Source organism: Crotalus tigris, unplaced genomic scaffold (genome assembly GCF_016545835.1).
Source record: "Crotalus tigris isolate CLP2741 ecotype Arizona unplaced genomic scaffold, ASM1654583v1 scf7180000018436.2726382, whole genome shotgun sequence".
Classification (NCBI taxonomy): Eukaryota; Metazoa; Chordata; class Lepidosauria; order Squamata; family Viperidae; genus Crotalus; species Crotalus tigris.
In genome coordinates this window covers 129,667-156,811 of record NW_024097002.1, presented here as the reverse complement: position 1 = coordinate 156,811, position 27,145 = coordinate 129,667, and the positions used below count along the sequence as shown (strand labels likewise).

General features: G+C 39.9%; 1 protein-coding gene across 1 annotated transcript; it reads right to left on the bottom strand.

Annotated features, from left to right (window-relative positions):
• Positions 1-2,302: 2,302 nt before the first annotated feature.
• On the bottom strand, positions 2,303-26,512 carry LOC120312166 (SERTA domain-containing protein 2-like). Its single transcript, XM_039352513.1, has 2 exons — positions 26,246-26,512; positions 2,303-6,265 (listed from the first exon to the last, which is right to left on the bottom strand). The coding sequence occupies exon 2, from the start codon at positions 6,259-6,261 to the stop codon at positions 5,407-5,409; it is 855 nt and encodes a 284-aa protein (XP_039208447.1). The 5' UTR covers positions 6,262-6,265; positions 26,246-26,512; the 3' UTR covers positions 2,303-5,406.
• Positions 26,513-27,145: the final 633 nt, after the last annotated feature.

Here is a 27,145-nt window from a genome sequence, read left to right as displayed (position 1 = left end):
GCAGCATTATCAGTATGCTGATGATACCCTATTAAATATTTCCACCCTGGTCTGACCAGGTGATACTGTTGGAGTGCTAACCAAGTCCCTGGGGGCTGTGAGGTTTTGAATGTGGAAGAACTGACTTCAACTTAACCTTGATAAGATTATTATGTATTTGTATCCAACCTTTATTATTTTTACAAAATAGGGTGACTTTGGGTTTTTGGCCCCTTGGGGTCGATAATATGTCTGGAGATTTGCACAGACCTGCCTTGTGTGTCAATTGCATCCTTTTTTGGATGGAGACACCTAGCTCACAAGCACTTCTTGGCCACTTTATTAAATTTAATATGCCACCCATCTCACTGTTCAAGGAGACTGAGCACCTCTTATTTGGAATGCTGCAATGTATTGTATATGGGACCGCCCTTGAAGGCCACCTGGAATCTATATCTGGCCCAGAATGCAGAACACAAGCAATGTGGGCACCCTTGTTTGTTCATGTTACACCATTACATGAGCTGCACTGGCTCCCATTAGAACACTGTATGCCCATCCTACTAGACTGGATAGAGTAGGCTTTTCTGAAATGCTGCTGTGTACAGTTGAGGGATCTAGAACCCTGCCTTTTCCATAGGTGCTCTTTCTTTGTGGCAGGCAGGTTCCCACTCTTAGCCTTCTGGAAGGCCATCAAAACCTGGCTCTTTACCTAGGTATTAAGGTCCAATGTTGGGAGCTTATGCATGGCTGGTGGGGAAATCACAGTGTTGGGAGTCATGGTGGCACAGTGGTTAGAATCTGCAGCATTGCAGAGTAACTCTGTCCCCTGCCAGGAGTTCAATCCTGACTGGCTCAAGGTTGTCTTCATCTTTCCACCCTTCCAATGTCGGTAAAATGAGGACCCAGATTGTTGGGGGCAATATGCTGGCATTTGTAAACTGCTCAGAGTGCTGCAAAGCACTATGGAGTGATATATAAGTCTAAGTGCTAGGAGATGCTCAAGGTGGCAAGTTTTTTAGTTTGCAATCTTATTATTGTGAGGGACCCAGATTTGTGCACATACGAACCTTTTAAATAAATAATCTCATCTCCCCAAGTGGCTTTCTTGTGCTAGCTCAGATTTAAAACCCATTCTTTAGCACCTAAATAGGGAATTTATGTGATCCCTTTAACTGAAAAAATGAGGCCTGGATAAGGAATTTCTGCATGTAGTCTACTCTAGCATAAACTTACTGTTCTCAACTTGTACCTAAAATTTGTTTGCAACTGATGATTGGAATCTATATAAACTCATGCCAACCATTATCAATTAAGAAAGTAACAAATTTTATCTTGCACAACTTGAAAGCAGAAGTAGAAGTCTTACCTTGAACAAGTTTGACACGTTAAAGGAAATAATTTGTCCTAAGATGGCCAGTCAACCACTGACAGCCACTGCACATGTTCTTGCTGCAAGTCTGTTGCTTAAAATAACATCACACTCTTTTTCTTGCTGTAATGTAAGCTCTATTATGAGGTGTTAAATAAGGGCACTTATGGCCTGTGAGCAAAGTTGTGGTCTTCACAGCATCCCTGTGAACAACGCTTGGGGGCTCAGCTCGTGACAGTGTTGTGGGAAGCTGCAATCACAGTCATAATTTGTGACCTTCCCTGCTGGCTTCCACAAGCAAAGTCAATGGGAAAATCCACAGGGACCATGAAGCTTTACTGCCCTTGAACATGGCATTCCCCTACACTCCTTGCCTGCGATTCCCAGTTTTTCCCACCTAAGAAGCTACATGGTCCCGAGTTACAACAGCTGCCAGAATTGCCATTGCTAAGCTATGCAGTCATGTAACATTCAACTTTGGCTGCTTTGGTGATGGAAATTCCAGGCTTATTTGTGCCATAATCTGAGGACTACCCATTTCAAAAAAGAAACACAAGTTTGAAATTAGGTGGGATCTCTTTCCTTTTCTGAAGCTAGAAGTTGACCAGAGGGTTCTATGGCCTGAAAAAGTGAAAAACACAATGCTTATGCCATTGTTGTTTATGTTCAAGAATTATTTCTGCCAGTATTTCAGGTAAGATTGGAAACCACTTTGGAATGTATTCTGAAGATGAGAAGGGTGTGAAATCATGATTAGAGAAGAACCAACATCTTTACCTTTCAGGAAACCTTGTACATAAGACCTAACCTTTATTTCAAGCCAGAACTACTTTGGCGATACCTAATCAACAATTGGCAGCGAATCTGCATGTTGCTGCCACTGATATATTACTTGTGCAGTTCAGATACTTGATCGTATCTTTAAGCTTAAGAATTGTAAATGACAACAAATTAGATATGAATATTTATTAAGGGAATTTTTAAAAATATTTTTAGCCACTAGTCTGCTTTATCATAGTGCAGAGGGCCCTTACCACTCTTAGATTAATTTTCTATGTACAAAGAAGCACTATGCACAACCTGTATAAATTCTTTTTACTTAATCCTTTTTACGTAAAGGATAGAAAATGTTTTGGAAAAGGGCCTGCTATGGTTTAGATGTAATTGCAAATTTCCTATGCATATAAATACATTTCACCTGCCAAAGTATGCATTAAGCAAATAAAACTGGATTGACTTGGCATTAGTTGTAGAATCCAGCTCCAACTCAAGTTGGGTGCAAAGTAAAGAACCAGTAGTAAATAAAAGAAACAATCACGGGTTTTCAACAAAAGACTGCATTTGATGCTTGCTGAAGATTAAACATAAGGCAAAATCTTAATGTTCCACTGATGTTTGCAGGATTCCTTTTGTACAGTGAAGTAGAAAGAATGAAGAGAAATAACATTGATACAGGATAGCAATAGCCACAATTACATCCTGATGATCACTACTCTTACGAATGCATCAACCATATTCTAACATTACAGTAGTTGCTTTGTCAATAGGCTAGTTTTTACTCTAAATTGCAGTCTTTAAGGCCCAAATAGTCCTTCAATCTAAGACTAATCAGAAATCCTTCCTGGCATTTCTGTGGCTGGTATTAGTATTGCACCATGGATGTCCGACTCTACTTCTCTTATAGTGGTACTGGGTATTCAGTTTCAAAGAAGCTCCTTTTCATTCCCTAAATGCAATGCTACATATATTCAATGCAGCAACTACATCAGGTGATCCGAATCTCATTGCATTTCAAGTTGAGTAGTGGATTGGTTCCAACACCACAAAAAATGGGAGATGGAAATGAAAGGTGCTATTTGTGCAGCTATTGTTATGTAACAATGAGATTCTGAATGGAGAGTTAGCCCCAATAGATTATTTTAAGGAATCCAACCTGCTAAGTAATCTCCATGGCAAGAACTTATCATCAAAAAATGACTATACTATAAGCAGCTTCTACTGCAATTCAGATGAAGATTAGCCAATGTGTATTTTATAGTTCATTTTAAAAAAGTACCTCCCATCCTCCTAGAAAACTTAGTTAATAATAATAATAAAGTTGGAAGGGACCTTGGAGGTCATCAAGTCCAATCCCCTGCTCAGGTAGGTAACCCTATACCATTTCAGACAAATGGCTGCCCAGTCTCTTCTTAAAAACTTCGAGTGTTGGAGCATTCACTGTTTCTGGAGGCAGGTTATTAGTTATAAATATTAAGGTAGGCATTTTTTTCTGCTGCAAACAAAAATCAGATACTGTGGGTATGCAACTAAGTATGGATGTTTTACTTCCAATGCTAGCAAACTTTCAAGTTTGTTAGCATTGGAAGCAATGAGGAGTACATGGATAGGTACACACATAAAAGTCTACCTGGTAGTAGTAGATAGAATGGTAATATTTTCCTGTTTCTCCCACATTTTTTACTTATCTACATCTATTGTATTGCTCAATGAGTGGTTTATTATATCATTTTAAAATTTACTGGATCCCTCAGGGATGCAACATTAGAACATAAGAATGGCTATGTGTCTTCAGTATGAAGTGAACAGGTGCTGCTTCTATGACTATGGAACAGCACAGGCTTGTCATTGGAATGTCAACATTTTGGCAATACAGAGCTGTCCCCAAATGGTGCCAGCACTAAGTCTGCCAAATAGCACCAAAGCTGGACTAGGACAGGCTTTATACACAATGAATTGAACACTTCAGCATATTATGTGCAAATGTCAAACCTATCTTAGGTTGTGGCAAAAAAACTATTCTTTAATTTGAAGTGTAATTCTTATGTAGGCAGACTACTAACTCTTAAATGGCAGCATGATTTGCTGGGCTTCTACTCAATTAGAACTTTATTTGGCCAAACCAAGATAAAAACTGCCACTAAGAAGATACAATCCATTGCAAGCACTTTGGATAACTGAAGTTCCATTTTAAGAAAAGGAAATGTACAAAATCAGAGCGGTGCTTAGGCAAGCCATATTCAACTCTTACAGAGCTGCCAGCAGACAGAATTGCATGGTATACCTCTGATAACACAGTATTATAAATTTCCATCATTTAGATTTTATGTATTTCCTTATAATGTAGGATGTGCAAAAGTGGCCTGCTTAAGTGATATATTGCACATAAAATCTAACATTCTGTTTCAGAGAATTAAAATAGCTCAAACTATACAGAAAATACTAAATTGTAAAAAGCTATATTACCTCCAAATTGATGCACATAATACTGACAAAATTCTAAAATTTGACAATATACATATAAATTACAGTTAAATACCATAAAATTTAACCAATCAGCAAATTGCTGTTTGCTTCTACCACCAGAAATATCATCCAAGAAAACTAAAAGATCTGCAGTGTTAGACAAAGCAAAGAGTTAAAGCATTTCTGCTAACAGAGGTAGTGCCAGCCACATCCAGCCAGAAATTCATCTCCAATCTAGAATATTGTAATAAAATGTAAAAAGGCTATAAAATTTACAAAAATAAATAATTTTAAATGTTTTATAAAATGCAAGAGATTTTGCTGCCAAGTATCTAGAATCTTCAATCAAGGGGAAGAGATCTATAGTTCCTTAAATACTTTAAAAATATACTGTACTGAGGCTGCAAATCCAAGTATGCAATTTCAGTGAATGCCAATAATGTAATACTAAAAATAAATCTTTAGACTTCAGATGTTTCCCCTTATGAAAATTACTGTTCTGCAAATCCTTCAGATTAAAATTGCACATTAAAAAGTTAGAAACACATGAGATATACTCATGTATAGCCTAAAAAGGTTAAAAAGATTGCACAATTGATTTAATAAATACTCCATTTTATCTAACAGACTGTCATTTTTTTTTTTTTTTGGTTTATATGAATTTTAGGGAGGTTTTGAGAACCATTGAAGGAAAATGACTGTAGCTGCCTTTGTGGCATAACACTTTGAAGTCTGCTCTCCCTTTGGGACTTATCATTAAACCAGCATTGTATGGCAACATAGGAAAATGTATCTTTGGGCTAGCAAAAGTGTCAGGACCCTACAAGTATTTCCATAATATGGTCTAAATCTGTGATATCACTTCTGCATATTGGGATGTTGTTTGCTGAGGAAGAATTGCAAGAAGGGAATGTCTTCAACATTTCTTCTGTTGTTGCCACAGACAGTGTTCTTGGAGGAGTTGGCGAGGGGCAATCAAAGTCTGAATCATACATTGAAGTGTCAATATCTTCAAATATGTCATCAATAGCTAAGTCCTTCAAGTAACTAGTTGAATTTGAAATTTCAAAGGAACCAAACACACATTCTACTCCTTTCAAGTCTTGTCTATCTTCTTCTAATTTAAGAACTGACATTTCAGAAGTCTTGAATTGATCATCTTCAGATCCAGCCAAGTAAGAAGGTGGACTCACATCTTCCATGAAATCCAAATCTTTTAGAATAGAGGAAATGGCTGATGACATGTCATTATCTGAAACCATCAACAAGCTATTTTCAATTGGACTTTCCATAGACCGTGGTTCATAACCATATGATTCCGGTTGAATAATACCAGGCAGAAAGTGTGAAGGCATTCCAAACAAATCAAAACCTAAGTAATTAGAAGGGGTGGTACTTAAACCACTGCACATGTTAACAGACTGTTGGCTAGTTTCTTGCCTCATCTCTTCTTGGATTTGTCTGACCGTATTGGCTATAAGCACAGAACGATGTAAATTTGGTTCCACCAACATCTTATATGTCTGTAACTTGGCAAGGCAAACATTGAGCACCAACTGACGCTTGAGTGGGTATGGCAGGTTTCGACTGGAATCAAAGGCACTTGACACACCAGCCATGTTCTCTTCATAATCATTCAGCTTGCGTTTCAAACCTTTTCCCAACATGAACCTGAAATTAAAAAATGAACCAATGAGCATTTCTGATTTTATAGTATTTATCTATTTTTACCCATTCATTTTCTATTCATTTATTATGACCTTAGAGATGGGTTCATATACATTTTCAGAAGGCTCCCCTCCATACATAATTCAGAATAGTTAATATGCTGCATCTTCTTCATTTAGACTGATTAATCTTGGACAAGGGAAGGCATCTGACTTGGTCTAGTGAGTAATTTGGGGAAGATGGAATAGAATTTAAGGAATTTTAGATTATTAATTCTAGAAAAAAGCATTTTGAAAATTTCCATTAAAAAAACAAACAGGAATTTTGGCTAGGATCTTGTAAGGCAGAACAGTTTTTAAATGTTTAGTAGCATGTAATCAAGAGCAACTGAAATCCTACAAACCTATGTTTCTGAAAAGTTTATTTCTTTGTTCTTCCTCTGACAAGTAGTGGAAAAAAGCCCCTGCATATTGTGCTAATAAAAATGCATATGGTTAATTTTCATAAAGCATATAGGATGAAGGATCATAATAAATAATTTCTTTCACAAGTTCTGATTTCAAAGCCAATATAAAAAGATCAAAAATTGCTTTTTTCCCTCCACTTTACCAAAAAGATAACACATCAACAATCACTTTTGCTTATTTGAATTAAAATAGTTGGGGTGTTGGAGAGAAGATGGGCTCTTCAATGAATACTTTTAATATTGATCATACTCATTTTCTTGGCCACTCCCCATCCAACTCAGAAGGTAGACTTTGAGTCTTGATGCACACTGGAAAAAATGGTTCAAACAAAATAGTTACTTGTTCTAGCTCTTCTTATATATTTTATTTTAAATCTGCAGCTTGGTTAAAGGCTTTAGTAGAGATTGGAGTTGAAGCAACAAATACAGCTAAACAGACAAATATTGTTCAAAGCAGTAACTTTTCCTCATGATTATAACAACATAGTATTCTGAAAGGGGCTTTAAGCAACTCCTGGCATATTAAAAAAAAAAAAACACCTCTCTTGAAGTAAAAAAAGGAACAAGATAGAAGCTACATACAAAATATAGCTTCTGGAATTCTGGCCAGCTCTTTAGTAAGAGCTCCATTCTGGATCATGTGCCTGAGAAAAATGGAGGCCTTAGAATGGAGGATAAGGCAACATTCCAGTCCACAGCAAAATTGTTTTCCCCACATGGATGGATATATGGTAATAGATAATTTTTTCCCTTGAATTTTCTTTTACCAGCTCAGTTTTATACCTTATCTTTCTGTTGTTGCTGGCTTCCTCTCCTACACTAACTTCAGTTACCTTGCTGGCAAGTCTTGAGTCTATTCAAATAATTGATCTTCAATATTCCATTGGGCTGGACTGAAGAAAATGGGAATGAGTTGGAATAGCAATCCTGCCAAAACTTCTCAATAAAGTACAAGAAAGAAACTATAATAGCCTTCCTCTGGGCTAGATGCGTAGGATTATAATTACAGTTACCATCATCAGAAGCCAGCAAGCCTCTTACAACCTCTTCCAACCCCACCCCATCCTCGGCATACTATTTCTATGGATTTTATTATATGACCTACCTCTGGTCTATGGCTATAAATCCATACCAGTTGTAGAAGAACTTTGTATCAAAATGGCTCATTTTATACCTTGCAAAGTTTGCCCACCACCAAAGAAACAGCTCAACTCTTTTTGGATCACATGGTGTCCATACTTGTATCGGACTGGGGCCGTCAATTTACTTCCAGGTTCTGAAAGACACTGTTACAATTTTTGAATCTCCAGGTTAGCTTGTCCTCAAGCCATGAATGGTAAAGCTGAGAAAACTAAGCAGATGCTCCAGCAATACTTAAGATGTTACTACACCTGCAGTGAAGGTAATTGGCTCTTATTGTTTCCCCTAGCAGAATTTTCCTACAATAACGCTCTACACAGATTGATTACTTTAGTCCCCTGTCAAGCTCTGCATGGCAGACACCTGAGGGTTTTGCCAGTGGCTTCGAGGGAGGAGGGCACCATCCCAGGGGCAGTTAATTATTTTGCAGGAGCAGCTGGCTGCCCAAGCACCCTTGAAACAGCAGCTGGAACAGTCTAAACAGTCTTACAAGAAGGAAGGCTGCAGGTGTCCATTGATAGAAAGGGCTACCAATTGCTATAGGAGACAAAGTATGGCTCTTTACCAAATTCTTTGTTTCTCCTAGGCCAGCGGTTCTCAACCTGTAGGTCGTGACCCTTTTGGGGGTCAAACGACACTTTCACGGGGTCGCCTAAGACCATCGGAAAACACATATTTCCAATGGTCTTAGGAACCGAGAAACCATTCCTCTATCTGGCCTCTGCCGCTGCCCTCCTCCTCCTCTGCCGGCTCCTCCACCTCCAGGGCGCCCTTCTCTGACAGCGCCTGCTCCTGCCGCTGCAGCGCCATTGCGCGCGCCCCCGACATCACCCCAGGCCGGCTCAGCTGCGTGGGTGGCCGGGCTGAGCTGGATCTGGGCCGCTACTGGCACTGCCGCTGGGCTGTTCCGCTGCTGCCGTCACTGACTGAGCTGAGCTGTGGCGGTGAGCCGGTCCCCATGCCTCCTGGTTGTCCGGCCATGCTCTGCTCCTGGCTGCCCTCCGCGCCGTACCAGAGCCTCCCCCGTGCCGCCCAGCCCATCTCCCTTGCCGTCAGAGGCCACTTCGGCCCTCTGGTGCCCAGTGCAGCCCTGTGGCTGGCGGGCAGGAGCAGCTCATTCCCGGCTCGCTGGGCTCTGGGCCTCAGAAGCGGCCAGGAGGCAGGGAAGAGGGCGAGGCGGCGGCGATGCCCGCATGTGCATCAGAGACCAGGCGGCCGGGCCGGAAGGGGAGAAGCAACGCCTTCCGAGTGGGAACTGGTGCTCCGGCCGCGCCCCTCTTGTGTGCAATGAGTTGGGGAAGGGTTTGGCGGTGAAGGGCTGTGCGGCGTGGAAAGAGGCTCCCGCGACCCCACTGCTGTGATGGCGCTTAGAAGGCTGGAGGGGCGGGCAGGTCCCAGGGGGGCGGCTGAGAGGGCAAGAGGTGCCGGGATGAGGATGGAGGACTCCAGGTTGGCAGGTGTGAGAGGGCGGCCGGCGGCTCTGAGGCACGCAGATCCTCTGCGCGGCTTCTGAGGCCCCGGAGGTGACCCCACTTGGGTCTCCGCCAGACTCTCCACCACAGCCTCCCCTCCTTCCCGGGCAATTGTACGGAGCTGCTTGTGTGTCCTTGGCAGCACTGCGGGCAAGGCTGTGTGCCCAAGCCGAAATGCCATGCTTTTCCTACTGCTTCTCATCCCGTTGGTCAAAGAGGCAGGTGCGATTTCCCTTTCCCTGGTTCTTTTTATCTGCGCTGGAAAGGACAATTTGGACTATTTCATTACCGGTACCTGTTGCTTGTTTTATTACTTGTTGCCTTTGCTGAACCAGGGAAAATTGGTTAAAGTGATTTTCAGGAGCTGCAGAATGCCTCCAAGTAAAGCTGCAGCAATTACTCGGCCAATTTTCCCTGCTAGGGCATCTGTGTGTGTCTCCAGACCTTTCTGGACTACCATCCCCAGCAGCCCTAAAAAGCACTGTGGAAGAGTGGGGAATGCTGGGAGTTGCAGTTCATCACCATCTGGGAAAACATGACTCTCCAAAGATCAATCCATCCATCCTTCTTTCTTTCCTTCCATCTCCTTCCCTTCCCCTTCAATCTCTCCTTCCTTCCTTCCTTCCTTCCTTCCTTCCTTCCTTCCTTCCTTCCTTTCCCCTTCAATCTCCTTCCTTTCCCCTTCAATCTTCCTTCCTTCCTTCCTTCCTTCCTTCCTTCCTTCCTTCCTTCCTTCCTTCCTTCCTTCCTTCCTTCCTTCCATCCATCTCCATCCCTTCCCCTTCAATCTCTTTCTCCTTCCTTCCTTCCTTCCCCTTCAATCTCCTTCCTTCTCCATCTCCTTCCTTTCCTCTTCAATCTTCCTTCCTTCTCCATCTCCTTCCTTTCCCCTTCAATCTTCCTTCCTTCCCCTTCCCTCCCTCCCAACATTTTTGAGCAAGGAAGAGTAAGCTTCTCCAGCGAGCATTGCTATATTGTTTTTGTGATTAATCACTATGCTTTAATTATGTTCAATCTGTAACAATCAAAATACACCCTGCATATCAGATATTTACATTACAATTCATAATAGTAGCAAAATTACAGTTATGAAGTAGCAACAAAAATAATTTTATGGTTGGGGGTCACCACAACATAAGGAACTGTATTAAAGGGTCACGGCATTAGGAAGGTTGAGAACCACTGACCTAGGGCAAACCATCAGTTGAGAAGATTCTTGTGCAGAGCTTGAGCAATAAATCAATAAATTTGAATTCTTCACCTTTGGACCTGATTCTTTGTGCCTCACAATTAGCTGCCATTTCAGATTATTTCTGAATATCAACACTCCCAATTTTTTTCAAATAAGCTTTCAGTTTTGGGGCAGTTTTCAAAACTCCGTACTGTTCCTGTTTACACAGAAAAAAGGTAAGTGCTATTTTTTACATATTTACAATCTAAGTAACCAACTGACAGGAAAAATGGTATAGAAAACAACAACAACAACAATAATAGAGTTGGAAAGGGCCTTGGAGGTCTTCTAGTCTAACCCCCTGCTCAGGCAGGAAACCCTATACCCTTTCAGACAGATGGCTGTACAGTCCCTTAAAAACTTCCAGTATTGGAGTATTCACAACTTCTGAAGGCAAGTTGTTCCACTGATTAATTGTTCTAACTGTCAGGAAATTTCTCCTTAGTTCAAGTTGCTTCTCCCTTTGGTTATTTTCCATCGGTTGCTTCTTGTCCTGCCTTCAGGTGCTTTGGAGAATAGCTTTACTCCCTCTTGTTTGTGGCAGCCTCTGAGATATTGGAACACTGCTATCATGTCACCCCTCGTCCTTCTCTTCATTAAACTAGACATACCCAATTCCAGCAATTGTTCTTTATATGTTTTAGCGTCCAGTCCCCTAATCATCGTTGCTGCTCTTCTCTGTACTCTAGTTTCTAGAGTCTCAACATTTTTTTTACATCGTGGTGACAAAAACTGGATGCAGTATTCCAAGTGTGGCCTTACCAAGGCGTTATAAAATGGTATTAACACTTCATGTGATCTTGATTCTATCCTTCTGCTAATGCAACCTAGCACTGTGTTGGCTTTTTTGGCAGCTGCAGCAAACTACTGGCTCATATTTAAGTGATTGTCCACTAGGACTCCAAGATTCCTCTCACAGTTACTACTATTGAGCCAGGTACCACCTATACTGTACCTGTGCACTGGGTTTTTCTTGCCTAAACGTTAAGCATGGACTAAAAGCTCACATGACTAATCAGACTGTGAAGTAAAATAGCATATAGGTTTCAAGGCCCAAAGAGGGCAGTCCAGTGATGAAGAAAGAATACCAGCTCCCTGAGTAGGATCCAGATAAAGGAAAATGTCATAAGAACTGCATAGACTTGCCCATGTAGTTGCTAGGAGATAAGACTAAGGCACAATTAAATTAATAAATTCCACAAGAGTAGGTTTCAGGAAGATCTATATTTGTTGGGTTCACATTTATATAACACACACACTCAAACCAATATGAGTGCTAAAATAACAATTACATTTCTCTAAATTTAGCATCCCCGGGCCCATTTGAATGTGGTCCGCAAAAACCAATCAGGCAGCAAGACAACCGTAATATTTAATTTACCATACACCAAAACTCTTACACAAACTCTACTTAAAGATATAGTAATATAAGTTGTTTGAAGGGTAGCTGCACCTTCCTAATCATAGCTCAGAAACTTAGATGGAAGAACGCTAAGAAATGCTAAGAGTGAAAACTACTAGGGCACAGTACTGTGAGTTTACCTGGGGAGTTTAAACCTAGGACTTTTATCTGTATCTTTCCTGTGTTGTACTGGCTCTCTCTGAGAGGCAACTTGTAGTTAGATTTCTGTCCAGACTTAACCCTTTTAAGGAAAGGTTGGTGAGAAGGGTGTCAAACAACAGATCCAGAGGATCCTGGAAAAAGTGGATCATCTGGATACTTTTCAGTCAGGTTTTAGACCAGTACATAGTATAGAGATAGCATTGATCAAGCAGGCAGGATGTGAGTGTGTGTGGGTTGCACACACATATTCCTCCTGGCTCTCTGAGATCCTTCTGTTACTTTTGATAGCATTGATTGGGGTATCCTACTGAACTGAATGTGAAGATTTGGGGGGTGGGGGTGTTTCCTTTCTGTGGGGATGATTCCAGTTGGTGCTGACAGAGGAGGAGAGGCCAAGCATGCAGCCTCTCACATTGGGATGCCTCAAGGTCTGATGCTCTTGTTCCTTCTATTTAAAATCTGTAGGAAACCACTGGATGAGGTACAATTCGAGGTACTGGTTACCACCTATAAAGCCCATCATGGCACATGGTCTGACTATCTGAAGTACTGTCTATATTGCCCTTCCAGATCCCTTTACAGGTAGTCCTTGAGTTACGAGCGTAATGGAGCCTGCCCATTCCACTCGTAAATCGAAAACTTGTAGAGCGAATCTCGTTCCTCTAGCGAGATCACTCTTTTCCTTGTTAAAATGCATGCAGCTTGTTAAGTAAACATGAGGTATATCAGCAGTCTTCCAAGGGCTCGATCCAGCCTCCAGAGGCAAGCAGAAGTCCCCCCCAACCTCCATTCCTGGCCCAAACGGCTAGGAAAACCCCTCCGAGGCTTGGATCAGGCCCTTGGAAGTTCCATTCCAAGCAGCAGCAGCCATTTGTGCCAGGAACGGAGGTTGGAAGGGATTTCTGCATGCCTCTGGAAGCTGGATCCAGCCCTCGGAGGACTGTTCCAAGCTGCTGCTGCCTGGAACGGAGTTTCCAAGGGCCTGATCCAAGCCTCCAAAGGCATACTTGGAGGAAGGCTCCAAGGACAATGGGGTCACTTTTTCCCCCAGCGCAGCGAGCTCCAGTGGGCTGGATATGGGTGCAAGCAGCCTGGCCTTCTCCCTCAGTTGAAGGCTCCAGGCTTGCTGTCAGACAGAAAGGAGTTGGGGGCAGGAGTAGGAGACAGGCACCTTTTGCATAGAGAATGAAAGTCTCCGAGGTCCGTGATTTGGCGCAATTTCAAACACTCGCGTGAGATCACAGACTCCAGAAATTCTTGGTGCAAAAAACACTTCCAAGTCGACTCTCCTCTCCTTCAAAGGGAAAGAAACCGCAGCAGAGAGGATTTTTGTAAGGTGAGTCCGGCACGGTAGGAAGGGAGGGGGAAGCAGTTGTGAGGAGTGTGTGTGTGTAGGGAAATAGGGTGAATGTTGCAGTGCCACTCAAGTTGCTTGTAAGGGCTAATGATTGCCGTGGTGCTGCAATATTCGTAACTTCGGGACTTGCCCGTAAATACTAGGGGGCGCTCATCACGTAACTTCAAATGAATGTTAAGTGAACGCTCGTAATTCAGGGATTACCTGTACTCAAACAATGCTATCTATTAGGGCCTAGGAAGCATGCCTTTTCTGTTATAATATCTTTCCTCTGGATCTGCATTCCCCACCTCCAAGAGCTCTGTATAGTTTCCACCTTGATGACACTGAAAACCTGGCTATTCCCCAATCCTTGGTGTACAGTAATGTTGAGCTCTTGTTTAAAGTTGTTGAATTAAATAGTTATCTTTTTCCCAGATATACATTAAATTTGTTCTAATTGTTTTATAGCGTCCCTTTCTTACATTGCCATAAGACAGAGGTCCTCAAACTTGGCCACTTTAAGACTTGTGGACTTCAACTTCCAGAATTCCCCATGCTGGCTGGGGAATTCTAGAAGTTGAAGTCCACAAGTCTTAAAGTGGCCAAGTTTGAGGACCCTGCCATAAAATGTCCAGAGTTGGGTGGCCTCTAATTTGAATGAACAGATGAGTCATCATAAACTTTTAAGAGAATCTCAAATGGTAATAAACATAGTATAACAATAATATAAGACTTATAATAGCTTACTCTGTTTACTTAATTGATGCAGAAATTAAACATTATTCAACACTTTAATTGAACTGAACATTGTATCTTGCATCTACTGTATTATTCTATGTTTATATGAGCTAGAAATAGGAGAGACTGAAATGTTTGCATACAATTATATATGTGCCCATGAGCTTTTCTGATATGTTTCATTCATCCTTTAATTAAAAAAAAAGGTGATGGGGGAACTTGTGCTGTAAAGGTCCATTTGCAGCCCCTAAAATCTTTTTTTCCTGGATCTATAAAGCATGATGCCAAAATTCAGCAGCAAATCAAACAACTATGGTACAATACCCTTCTGTTTTTGGCAAGAAACAAAAAATGGGAAGCAGTCAAATAAGCTACTTTTTAATCATTCCTTTAACAAACACAATCCTTACTGTAACATGTCACCTCAGTGCATCACCATATGACCCATGACAATTCTTACTTCAACTTGCCCTCCCCCAAAATGTAGCTATATAACTGATACACCTGTAACTAATGTTAAAGTAGAAAGCACCAAAATTTAAGAACCGTTTGAATTTAGCTGTAAGAAAATTGGTTGATTAGGATACTTAAATTCTTAATTACGTTATTTGATATATGAAATGATCCATTCAGAAGTTTAACCACTTGAAACAAATTAACTAAAAAAGCTGTCTTTTGGATTGAAAAATAAAATTTTCAGTTGCCCTAAAATTTTTATGTATATTCATACTATGGCAAGCTACAATTCAGTCAGGTGTGAAAGGAAAAAACTGTCAATTCTGAAGCATCAAATAATGTACAACTGTAAGCACAGGAAAATTGTCAGAAATTGTACGAATGTTCCCCTGCCGCTTCCGCAGCCCAATTCCAAACGGGTTGTAGCCCAGTAGTGGGCTGTGGCCCAGAGGTTGGGGACGCCTGCTCTAAACGATGACCGAGGCAAAGAAAACCAACACTGAGAGCAAAACCAAGATGACTAATATTTCAAATGAAAAAAAAATGGAATTTGGAAACAGATAATCTTTTATTACTATCTGCTTTATGCAGGAGAGTACAGGTCCATCAGCAAGAAAGCATTACTTATATAGCTTAATTAAAAGGCCAATTCCTACCTTAGCCAATATAAGCAGTCAAAAGGATAAGAAAGGCGGTTGTGTCATGAGACATACCAAAGGAACCTTTTCTGTTCCCAAAATTTGAAGACTTGCCCAAAACAAGAGCAAAGTGGATAAAAATTGCAAATAAACTACTGATGAAAAAGAATATATTGGTAAGAACATTAAAAATAAATTAATTATCATATTTAAAGTCAATATGCTCCGGTGCAACACATTTATAAACATTTCTGCATGTTTTATACGAAGTGAAACTTATTCCCACCATTAATTGCCCCCATGATAGGAACCTTTTTTTGAGTTCTGTTCTCTCCACTGACACAGTAACTTCACTAGAAGGTTTCCAGCAGTTGACCAGGTGTGCCAATTTGAATTCTTGTGAAAACATTGGCAAGATTAATCTTGTCAAAAGTTATTTCACCTATGATAATGGACAATAAACTCTTTCAGCACTGCAGCACTAGATACAGTTAAATAGGACTCAAATTGCGAGTATAACATACTTCAGGTGGGCTGTGTAGTAGTTGGAACAGGCCTATATCATGGAAGCAGTCATGAAATCTGGAGGTAACCCTGAGCTACTCCTGATCAAGAAGCTCAGATTCAATACTAGCTCCTGCAGAATAGTACACATCAAGAGAATGAGGCCATGACAACCCAAGGGTAAATTCATATAAAATTTGGCAAATATTTAAAGATGCTTTTATCAGTAAAAATTTCTGCCACTCTACTATCATGATACACAGACTATTATACCCAATGAGCTAACCTGAGTGAGAAAAATTCACTCTTCATCCCATAGGAAAATATTTTGCAACTCATGATAAGCCAAGGTTTTCAATCAATCCTAGATGAATAAAATTACAGTAAAATGTAGGTTTTTAAACTAAGCAAATACTTGATCCGTCTCTCAAAACATTTTTAATTTTTAAAAAACATTGTCTCCATGGGACAAAATAATTACTAGTTCATTGACGCATATTTATATATATTATTACATTTCATAATTGTTATACAGTTGTAATAGCACTATTTGGAATACATAACGTCAACATTTTATGAACCCAGTAATACATTTCAGTAATTCTTGCTATTATCTCCTTTTTGTAAAATGCATCAATTAGAACATATTCCAGGGAATACTATAGAAAAAAAAGCAAATGCAGAAATTAAGAGTTCCCAATAGTGTTGTTCAGACTTCTATAACCTGAATTATGTATCTGATTTATCTGAGTCAACCACTTTAATTTAAAACATAATAAATGGGAAATTAATGTGTTTTCTGAAAGAAGCCAGATATGTTATCTTTTGTGTTTATTCTTGATTTAAAAACACAGAAGACATAGGTAGCATACAATTACTATTAAATAATTTGAGCTGTAAAAAAAATAACTGAAACAGCTATTTGCTTATGATTTATATTGTTACAATTGCTCATAAATCTGAAAATTATTATATTTGCACTGATATTAAATTTGATTAATAAAAATCAATTACCTGTTGACTTAAAAATGAGCATCATGTTCAAAACCTATGAGTCACATAAATGTTATTTTAATTTCTAAATGAAAACAGAAATGAACAAGATGAGTGTAGTTTGTCATGGCTTGAAAGCACACAATACAGACTGTAGAAACCAAGCAAGTTTGAATCTGACTAGTGTCTACATGAGAGATGACCAAAGAACTGTATGTATGTCTGCCTCAAAAAGGCAAACATGTGACATCGCAAATTTGATATGCCTGGTCTAAGGCATATCAAATTTGCGATGTCACATGACGTTGCGCGATGTATCAGGACTTCCCCCCCATTTCCAGCAATGGGGTGGGCGTGGTTTCGGTGTGACACATCCTGTCCGTGGGCCAGCAGTTTGACATGCCTGGCCTAGACAGAAAAATTCAAAGCCTTCTTCTTCAATGGAGTTAAGTCAGTAAAATGATAAAATGCTAACTCATTTTTTGCACTAAGCAAAGAAGTATCAATTTACATATACATACTAGTTCTTGCTTACTGACTGCTTTGTGCAGCAATCATTCAAAATTACAGTGGTACTAAAAAAAAATTGTAACCAATCTTTGCATTTAAGCTGTCACAATGTCATACGATCATCACTGAAATACTTTGCAACTTGGCTTGCAACAAGCAGAGTTAATAGAGAAGAGCACTTAATTTAATGCCGGAAGGAGAAATAAGATCATGCTGTCAAAAGCCCATCACAATCACATGATTTTCCATTTAGCAACTTCAGGCCATAGCAACCAAATTGCAGGTCCCAATTATAGTAGTTAAACAAGGGCTACATGTAAACAAAATGCACTTAAGACATTCACCTGAACACATGAAGGCTTGAAAGTACATAAAAAGATGTCCCTGCCCAAACTCTCTTTAATTTCCACAGGTTTACTGGGAGATCTGAAGGAAAACAATATTTCCCATTGCTTGAATGTAAATACAACTTTCCACCTTTACAAAATATGTTATTAGCATAAATATGCAAGTTGTTTATTTTATTTATTAAACCTGTATGCTTCCCATCTTGCCAATGGTGACTCTAGTGGCTTACAGACATTCAATTAAAATGCACTACAAAACAGTAAAATAGTAAGGGTCATGAGTTTAAAATTCAATTAAAACTAACCAGGGTGAAGAGAGAGGGAGCAAAGTATGCACAGGAAGGAGATGGGGTGTTATCTACTCCATGACCCATCTCCAAAGTTGTTAATATGAAAATATAGCTCCTCATGTAACCTGGGACTTTAATCAGACAGAGTTCTAAATAGGGCAGAAAGCTGTACACGTAATTCAAGTGAATGTGTATATGGTTCTCTTTCAGTCTCTTTCTTTTGGCTGACACACTGGAAAGATTAAAGGACAGGGTAATCTAGTGTTACTTACTTTCAAGGGATCTTACATTCAGCAAACACCTGAATAATTTTTCAGTGTTTTTGTCTATACACTTAAAATAAGATGGTTGAGAAGAAATTCCGGTCAGCACTCCTTGAATTGTTTCAATTGAAGAGTTCAGCTGCTCTTTTGTGGCCACATGAAAAGATGTCAAAAGTGCTGCATGTGCAAAATTGTTATGAATCAATGCAACAACCCTGACTTATTTCAAATGTGTATTACAACAGAAAAACAAAAGGCAGTGTATGAAGTGATGGCAGCAAGGACAAATGCAAGAATATTTTATTTAATGCCTAAATTTCTTCGACCTACTAATTTTTCCGTGACTGTATATACTATATAAATGTATGACAACACAAAGTTAAAATTACAACTTAAAATTACATTATGATCTAAACTGATCCTGGTAAGATATATTAATGATCACTTGATCATTTAGTCTGTACAGCAATCCAAATTCAAAAGACAAAATGTAATTCAGAATTAAATCATATATATATTCATGCACTATTATCTCCAAATGGCCAACTATTTGTCAAGTAAATCCAGAGTTGCTTCAGACAGCAAGATGGGTAGCATGTATCTATGAATGTTTGGCTATGCTATTATATTATGATCCATTTTGCTCTTAACAAAACAGATATTTAAATAATTTCAGCTTAAGATACACTGTCATTAATATAAATGCTTCAGTTACTGTATACTAGTGCAGGGCTTTTCAACCAGTGGTACGTACCACTTGTGGTACATTAACCAGTGGCAGGTGGTACGCAGCCCTGCCCAGCCAAGTGTAGTGGGGGAGGGAAAGAGCCAGCACAGGCAAGGACTTACAGTGAGAGTCCTCTGGAGCTGCAAAGGCCCCAGGCTCACTTCTGCTCACCCTCCTCCATGAGAAAGGAGGAGGAGGGGGACAGAGACAGGAGAGGTATAAAAGGAGGCAGTTTGGGTGGGAGAGGGAGAGAAAAAAAAAAAGCAGTAGCCTTGGGAGGAGGCAGAGTCAGCTCTAGCTGCACTGAAGGGAAAGAAGGAGGAGGAGGAGGAGGAGAAGGTTGGGGGGAGAGGAGATCAAGCAGGCTGGCCATGAGCTGATCTACAACTGCTGTAGCAGCCACTTGTGCTGGCAGCAGCAAACAGGCAAGAAATGCAGTGGGGGAGGGGGCACCCTCCAAGAGGAGTGAAAAAAGGCAGCAATGGCTGGAGGTGAGGCAGGAAGATGGAGAGTGGAAGGATTCTTATGTGTTTTTGTGACTTTGAAGTCCTGGGATTTGTGCAATGTGGGCTTTCTGTTCTTAAGGAGTGTTTGGCAATTTCTATTTGGCTGATGGCTCCTATTAGCTTCTATTGCTCTGCTATTGTTAGCTGTAAGTTTTGTTGTAAGGGATTTTGAAGTATTTTTCTCCTGAATGGATTTTGCCTGTAGCATTCCTTTACTTAAGAATGGAGCCATTTGGCAAGGCTGCCTTAGCCGGCAGCCAGTACTTACTACATTTTTTTTTCTTCCTTAAGTGCCGGCTGCTTAACTTTCTTTTCTAGTCAGTAGCTAATTCTTAAAGGGGAATGTGCCTTTCTAAACTAGTTCATTCAGCAGCTTGTCTTTTCTGTCTCTGGAGGCTTTTCCTTGTTTGATGAATATATGGAAGAGAGAAAATATGGGGGAGAGGGTTCAAATTCTTCCTTCAGAAGGAGATAGGAATGAGAAAGAGGGAGGGACGGAAGTCCCGTCTTAGCACTTGGCCACCAGCAGCACTGCTATTGATTTTGCTTGTCAAAAGGTTGCAAAAGGGGATCACATGACCCTGGAACACTGTGACCATCATAAATATGAATCAGTTGCCAAGCATCCAAATATAAATCACATGACCCTGGGCATGCTGCAATGGTCATAAGTGTGAAAAATGGTCATAAGTCATTTCAGTGCAATTGCAACTTTCAACAGGTTTTTTTTTCGGTCGTCAAGTTTTTGACACCTTGCTAGGTGGTACTCGAATATTGCCATATCCTAAAAATGGTACAATTGGTGAAAAGGTTGAAAAGCCCTGTACTAGTGGACAAATAGCATGAAAACATTCATAAATTCCAGGAGTACTTTAACAAATTAATTTATATATGTTTTTACAAGAAGCAGCTTCACCAATGCAAACTTTCTGTTGAAAGTAAACTGACAGTTAATTTGAACTGGATAACCAATACTGATTTTGTCAGCTTACGAATACTTTTTATCTATAAAGATTTAACATAAACTACACTGAATGGGAGCAACTGCAATAAGATTTGTACACTGGTAAACAGTAACAAAAATTCCATGGAAGATTTCAATATATGTTTACAGCAGTGAGATTACTGTATGCACAGAGATGGAAAGTTTCAACCCTGTCCACTATGGAGAAATGGTTGGTAAAACTGACAGATTTTGCTGCAAGATACATTGACTTCTTTAATTATAGAAAAGACCTCTATATTTACTGGCGACTGGAAGCTCTTATAGTGTCTTTGCATAAAAAATTTAAAAATGAATTTGTGATATATGGTGTTGAAGGATAGATTATAGAAAAACAGATAGATAGAAAAAGCAATATAATGTAACTTTAGAGAGTTCAAAATATATTTGTATTTATAATTGCTGTGTAGAATATTGGAAGCCACCTGTTGCAATTCCTTTCTTTTCTATTTTTTTTCTTTTCTTGTACTTTATTACTTTTCTTTTTTGTTCCTTACTTTATAATAGTTTGTTAGATTTATTTTAATGTTTAAAGATTTTAATAAACATTTATATAGATTTGTAAACAGATTTTTAAACTGCAATCCTAAATATATTCAGTAGGAATAAAGTCTCAGTGAACACACAGGAAATTATACTTAAGTAAACACCTATAGGATTCTGCTGTAGCCATCTGCTGAATCTATTCTCATTCCTATAATTCAGTTAGATTTTAGAATCTCATTCCTTTTTTAAAGGCAAATTAAAGAGAAAGAATAAGCCCAAATCAAGAATATATCCATTCATATAACTGTAGGTAGCCCTTGAGTTGTGTACATTTAACAACCATTTGGAATTATAATGGTGCTGAAATGTGTGACATTTGACCACTACTCACACTTACGACTGTCACAGTGTCCCTGCAGTCATATGATCAAAATGTATTTACAACAGTTGCAGTGTCCCAGGGTCCTGTGATCATCATTTATCACCTTCCTAGGGAGCTGCCAACAAGCAAATGAATGGAGGAAGCTGGATTTGCTTAATGACAGCAGCAACAAAGTCGTAAAACTGCATCACACCTGATTTTACAATCTTCAGTCCCAACTGTGCTTGTAAATAACAACTACCTGTAGAGCAGGGGTGTCAAACTGCCGGCCCGTGGGCCGGACATGTCACACAGAAGCCGCGCCCACCCCAATGCCAGCAATGGCAAAACGGTCCCAATACGTTGTGTGACATCATGTGATGTCGCAAGTTTGACATGTCTGCCTCCTTAGAGAACTATGAAAGTACAGCAACAGGAGAGGACTGGAAACTTTGTTTTTTTTAATAACTTTATAGTTTTTAGTTTTCAAAATGAACACTAGTTGCTTTAATATATAAATCAACTAAAGCTTTAATGAGAAGTTAAAAATAGCCAACTATATTCAGTATCACTACATTAACAGTACAAAGCTATAATTGGTTTGGGGTTATGCTCCATTTTCCAATCTTGTTCTCTTTTTCTCTGCCTGAATTTGTTGGCTAATAAAATAGTATATCTGTCAATTTGAATAATGAAATATTTTGGTACCATTATGTTAAAATGAGGAAACAAGCACTTAGTGCTTGTTCTTACATCTTATGTTAAAGTCACGCAGAAGATGTTCCTTTTACATAAAAATTTATGGGTTCTTTGGTGCTCTCTGAGCTCGGTTGTTTTCTTGCAAATATTTCATTAACCCAAGGTAGGTAACATCACCAGTGCTAGACTAGCACTGGTAATGTTACCTAGTTTGGGTATTGAAATGTCTGCAAGAAAACAACCAAGGTCAGAGAGAGCACCAAGGACCCTTCATTTCAACCCTGAGCTACAAATATTCTCCTTTATTAGTACAAAGAGATTGTGCTACCTTTTCCCAAGTCATACTTCTATCTGAAAGAAGTAAGATAGCAGTGGTGGAGTGGCTGATGGAGAGGAAGTTTGTATGAGAGGAAGAATAGAGGAATAGTAGATTAAAATTCTAGTTCTATCTATTACAATTACTAAGGAAGCAATCCTGTGAAACCATTAAGCAATCTTAAGAAACTGCATTTTGAAAAACAATGAAGCCTTAAACTTAATAAAGTTTCAGCCAGAATAGTTCAGATATGATGCAGAGTTTGTCCAAAATATTTTTTAAACACACTTCTGATAAGTCAACAAACCTTTTCAGTCAAATGATGCAATTTTGAATAAAAATTTAACAAATACCGGTATTTGGTTATTGTGACAGAATTTTAGACAGATTAATCCTAAAAATAAATTGTGGCTAAGAAGAATATTCTAATTCAAATTTATTGTCTTGTGTATATTTGTAACACCTTACAAATAAGTGTATTTAATAATTGATAGCTATATAGTATAGCAAACAATTATACATCAATGTTCCCTAGTAGATAAGTACCACCATTGCTATTCATCACATGTGAAGGTTGCAACAGGGAAAAAAAGCTCTAATAGCACAGTTGAAATGTCTTAGATTAAGTTGATATGGTTTTAAGTTTATAAAATCTCACACTTGGGCATCATGCAAACCCCTCTACAAAACCACACTGAAGCCAAAATAAAAAATACAGCACTGATTTATTCCCTATACATGGATCCTCCCCTTCAAAAATACAGCAAATGTCTCCAAAATTCTGTACTGCATAAGATGCTATAAGAGTTACATAGGAAATATTTTCAGAATTTATTGTTTGCTTTACTTTTTTTGAGAATCTTTAATTTGGAATCTAATTTTTTATCAATCGTAACGCTCTATGAGTAAAACAAATGCTACAGGCCAGAAATATGTGTCATGAATTGCTATTAGAAATTGCCAGTAATGTTTGCTACCAGCAAATAGACAAAGAATATAAATGATTAATGTCAGGTATTGCTTATTGTAGAAAACTCAAGAAATTTTAAGAAGTGTAATACAAACTTAAAGCAGTTGTTCTTAATGCATTATTTTAAATTTAGCATTAATGAACTGTTTCTAACTGTTGAAATAAGGATCCAAAGCAGTGTGAAATTCTCCTCTTTCTGCATTTCATTTTGTATTAAGAGTTAAGACACAAAGGGCAATGTATTCAAAATGAAACTAGACAGAAGTTCCTGGAAACTGTTGCATGCACCTCCCACAATATCAAGTTTTAGTTTACAGGACTGTTGTTTTCTGGATGATGAAAAATAATTCCCCACTCCAGACCAACAACTATAACAAAACAACCTCATTACAATTCTGCTTGTAAGGATAAAACTACACCTCTGTACCAACAAATTTGCAAACTTATTCAAACCACCTCATTTCTTAAATGAAAACATTTCTCCTTAAAACTTCTGTTGATAGCAAACTTCTTACTAAATCCTTCATCCAATTATATACAGTTTTATTTCAGCCCATATCATAGCTAGGCCCACCTTAAAATTAATGACAAGATAGTTTTCAGCTAAAGATGAGTCTCTTTATAAAAGTATTCCAATGTATAACTTATGTTGGCATTTCTATTCTTGCCTTCTAAAACAGACATGTCAAACTCGCGACACAATGTATCGGAACGGTTTTGCCATTGCCGGCAATGGGGTGGGTGTGGCTTCTGGATGACGCATCCAGCCCATGGGCCGGCAGTTTGGCACCCCTGTTCTAAAACATTCTCCTATGCTTCTGACAGCTTGAAGAGATCTGTAAATATTCTGTGCCATGGAATCCTTTTAACAATCTTTCATTCTTCCAATGCACTTCCCCATTTCTTTAACCTAAGCACGTTTTCCTATTGACATTTTCTGTCTCCGATTTGACCATTCTTGAGGAGCACTTCACTGTTTTTTTCATTCATATGGTCAATGTTCTAGTCTCAAATAATTTCCACATATGCTTTCTAGTCAGTTTCTATTCTGTACCTAATCCTCCCACAATTTCTTTTAATAACTGAATTTAATGTATCTTATAGTACTAAACTTCTATTTTAAATGCAATTCTCTTCAAATACACAGAATTTAGATTTTTAACCAGTTTTTACATACTGGTCAATACATCCTTCCTCATTTTGAAATACAGATCTCATAAACTCTGAATTCCCATTTGTGTGATCACTTCTTCAGAGCAACAAAAATATTAAGTGTTCCTAAATACTCAAGTATATAGAAACTTTTTGCATATTTTGTGTATTATTTTAAATTCTACTTTTCTGTCAAAAGCAGGATTTAAAGCAGCCACCTCCAAAATACAAAATAAGAATAATAGGAACATTAGTATTTTATCATTCACCCACAAAGAAACCAGCAGGCTGTTTCAAAGCACCTGAATACAACTTTATTCTCAGTTGCATAAGTTTGGAAGTTATGCTGGATGTGATTAGGTTAATACTTGGAGACTGTCAGAGAATACCAGTTATAGCTCTCTGGTTAAAGCTCACATTGAAGGAGACCCCACCTCTTATACAGCTCAAAATTTATTTCCTGGCATTAACTTTTTTTCCTGTTTTTAACCAATCTTATACTATCTAAACTAGGGGTCCCTAACCCCCGGACCGTGGACCAGCACCGAGCTGTGGCATGCCAGCAACTGGGCTGCACAAACAAGCAAAGCCCCATCCGATGGATACAGGCAGCACACAAAACCACGCCCACTCTGGTCAGTGGAAAAACCTCTCTCCATATAACCAGTCCCTGGTGCCCAAAAGGTTGGGGACTTCTGATCTAAACTCAATTTCTTTGTCAAGATATGCCCCTCCAAACATCGCAACAGAATATTTGTGAAGTACCTTTCTCCCATTGCTGGATTCAGCTTCCAACCCCCTTCATATTGTATTCCTAACACTCAATGGTTAAAGAAAGGCCTCAAAAGTAACATATATTATCTATATATCTTTTATACAAGATCCTAAATAGCTAAACCAAAGCATCACTTTTCAGAAACAAACCTCAGCTGATTCTCTACTGCTTTCAGTCAAATAAATCTATGAAATAAATCATGCCCCACCCACTTTTCCTAAAGCCTTCATTCAGCCCCACAAGCCTGCCACAAAATTGTTCCTCATATTCCTATACTACCCAGAGCACCAGCAGTTTCTTCCTTGCCATCTCTTCAGTGGGCTCCTCAATTCTGCAAATTCTACTTGGCTTTTTCTCCTCTTTTAACTGCAGACTCTTTTGACACCCTCCCCACCCCAACCTTAATTTCCTCTTATTGGCAGCTTTTGTGAATCTCAGTCTGATACCCACCTCTTATCCATCATTTTGTCCAAGACCTCTCCCAGTCTTCCTTATATACAGTAACTGTTCCTTCCCTAAATCCGACCCCTCCAAATGTGATCTACAACCCCTATTATCGCAATCAAAAGATGGCAATTATTAATTCCAAACATCTGAAAAATGTTTATGAAAAAAAAATACCCCAGCTCGTTAGACGGAGACGGTGCCTGTGTATATATGGGGGGACGGGGGGGGGAGGAAACGGGACGATCTGTTTATTTCCTTACCCAAGCAAGCTTCTCCCAGATGATTCACATCGTCGTTTGTAAGGTACCCCTCCCAGGCCCCCAATTCTTAAGTTTTCTGGCCGAGATACCCGCAATCATAAGTTTTCCCCGCCACATTCGCCAGCCCCTATTTCCTTACCAACTCGTCGAAATACCCAAATAGAGATCTCTTTTAGTTGTAACTCCTGACCTCCATCTCTCAATTTAGCCCAGCACACTCCTTCCTCGACCTGCACCACCGCCACCAGCCCGCACTTGGCTTCTCCCACCTTCCGGGACGCCCGTTCCCGCGATCTAGAACCGAGTCCAGCCAGCCAGGGTCTCGCTTACCTGCTAGGGCTCCAGAGAGAGTCGAGGGACACACGGGATCCCCTCTCCCTTGGCTGGGCGGCGCGGCGCTGGCTCCCAACCCAGCCAGCCGGGATCCCTGCTTAGGGATGGCCAAATGCTTGCGTGCTGAGATGAGGAAAGAGGAAGAGGAGGAGGAGGCGGGGGGAGAGGAGGAGGAGAGGGCGGTGGCAGCAGCAAATGAGCCCCACCCCCTCCCCACCAGATTTCGGCGACAAGAGCCGTTACTCCTCCCCCGTGCAGGAATAGCCCTGGACTCCGATGAAGGAGGGGCGTGTGTGCGCCCACTCTTCCTCGTCCTTCTCGAGCCCTCCTAGCTATTGGCCAGCCACGCCCCACCTTGCCCAGCAACCGATTTTTACTGGCTTTCAGTTCGCGGGGTCGACTTCGTCTCGGAGAGAAGCTCTGAGTTAAAGAGGGCGGAGCTAGACTTGGGCGACCGTCCAATGAAATATTCACCCGCTACTTCTTCCTCCCTCCTTTTTTTCCTTTTGCTCAGCCGCGGCTTCTTCTAGAATGTGGAAGGCCTTTGCCTCCCTATGGGAGGACGGGAGCAGTTTTTGTGATGGTGGAAAAGGGCAAGTGAGGCCTTTTGGTAGCCGGATGCGGACATGTTTATTTAAAGACAGGCCTTACTTATTTCGGTGGGAGCTCCTCCCTATAACCACCTTTAGGAATACCGTACAGCCGTATAGATAAATAATCCCCATTTATCCAGTGTTTCTCTCATTCCACTTTAAACTCCCTCTTGTGAAGGGGGCTTTTACACGAGTTCACTAGGAAGGAACAGCGGGAACACTGCCTTTGTGCTAAGGTGGCAATCCGGGAGTATCTCAGTCACTGAGCCCTACATGTGGAAAGCAAAAAATATAGCGGGTCTCT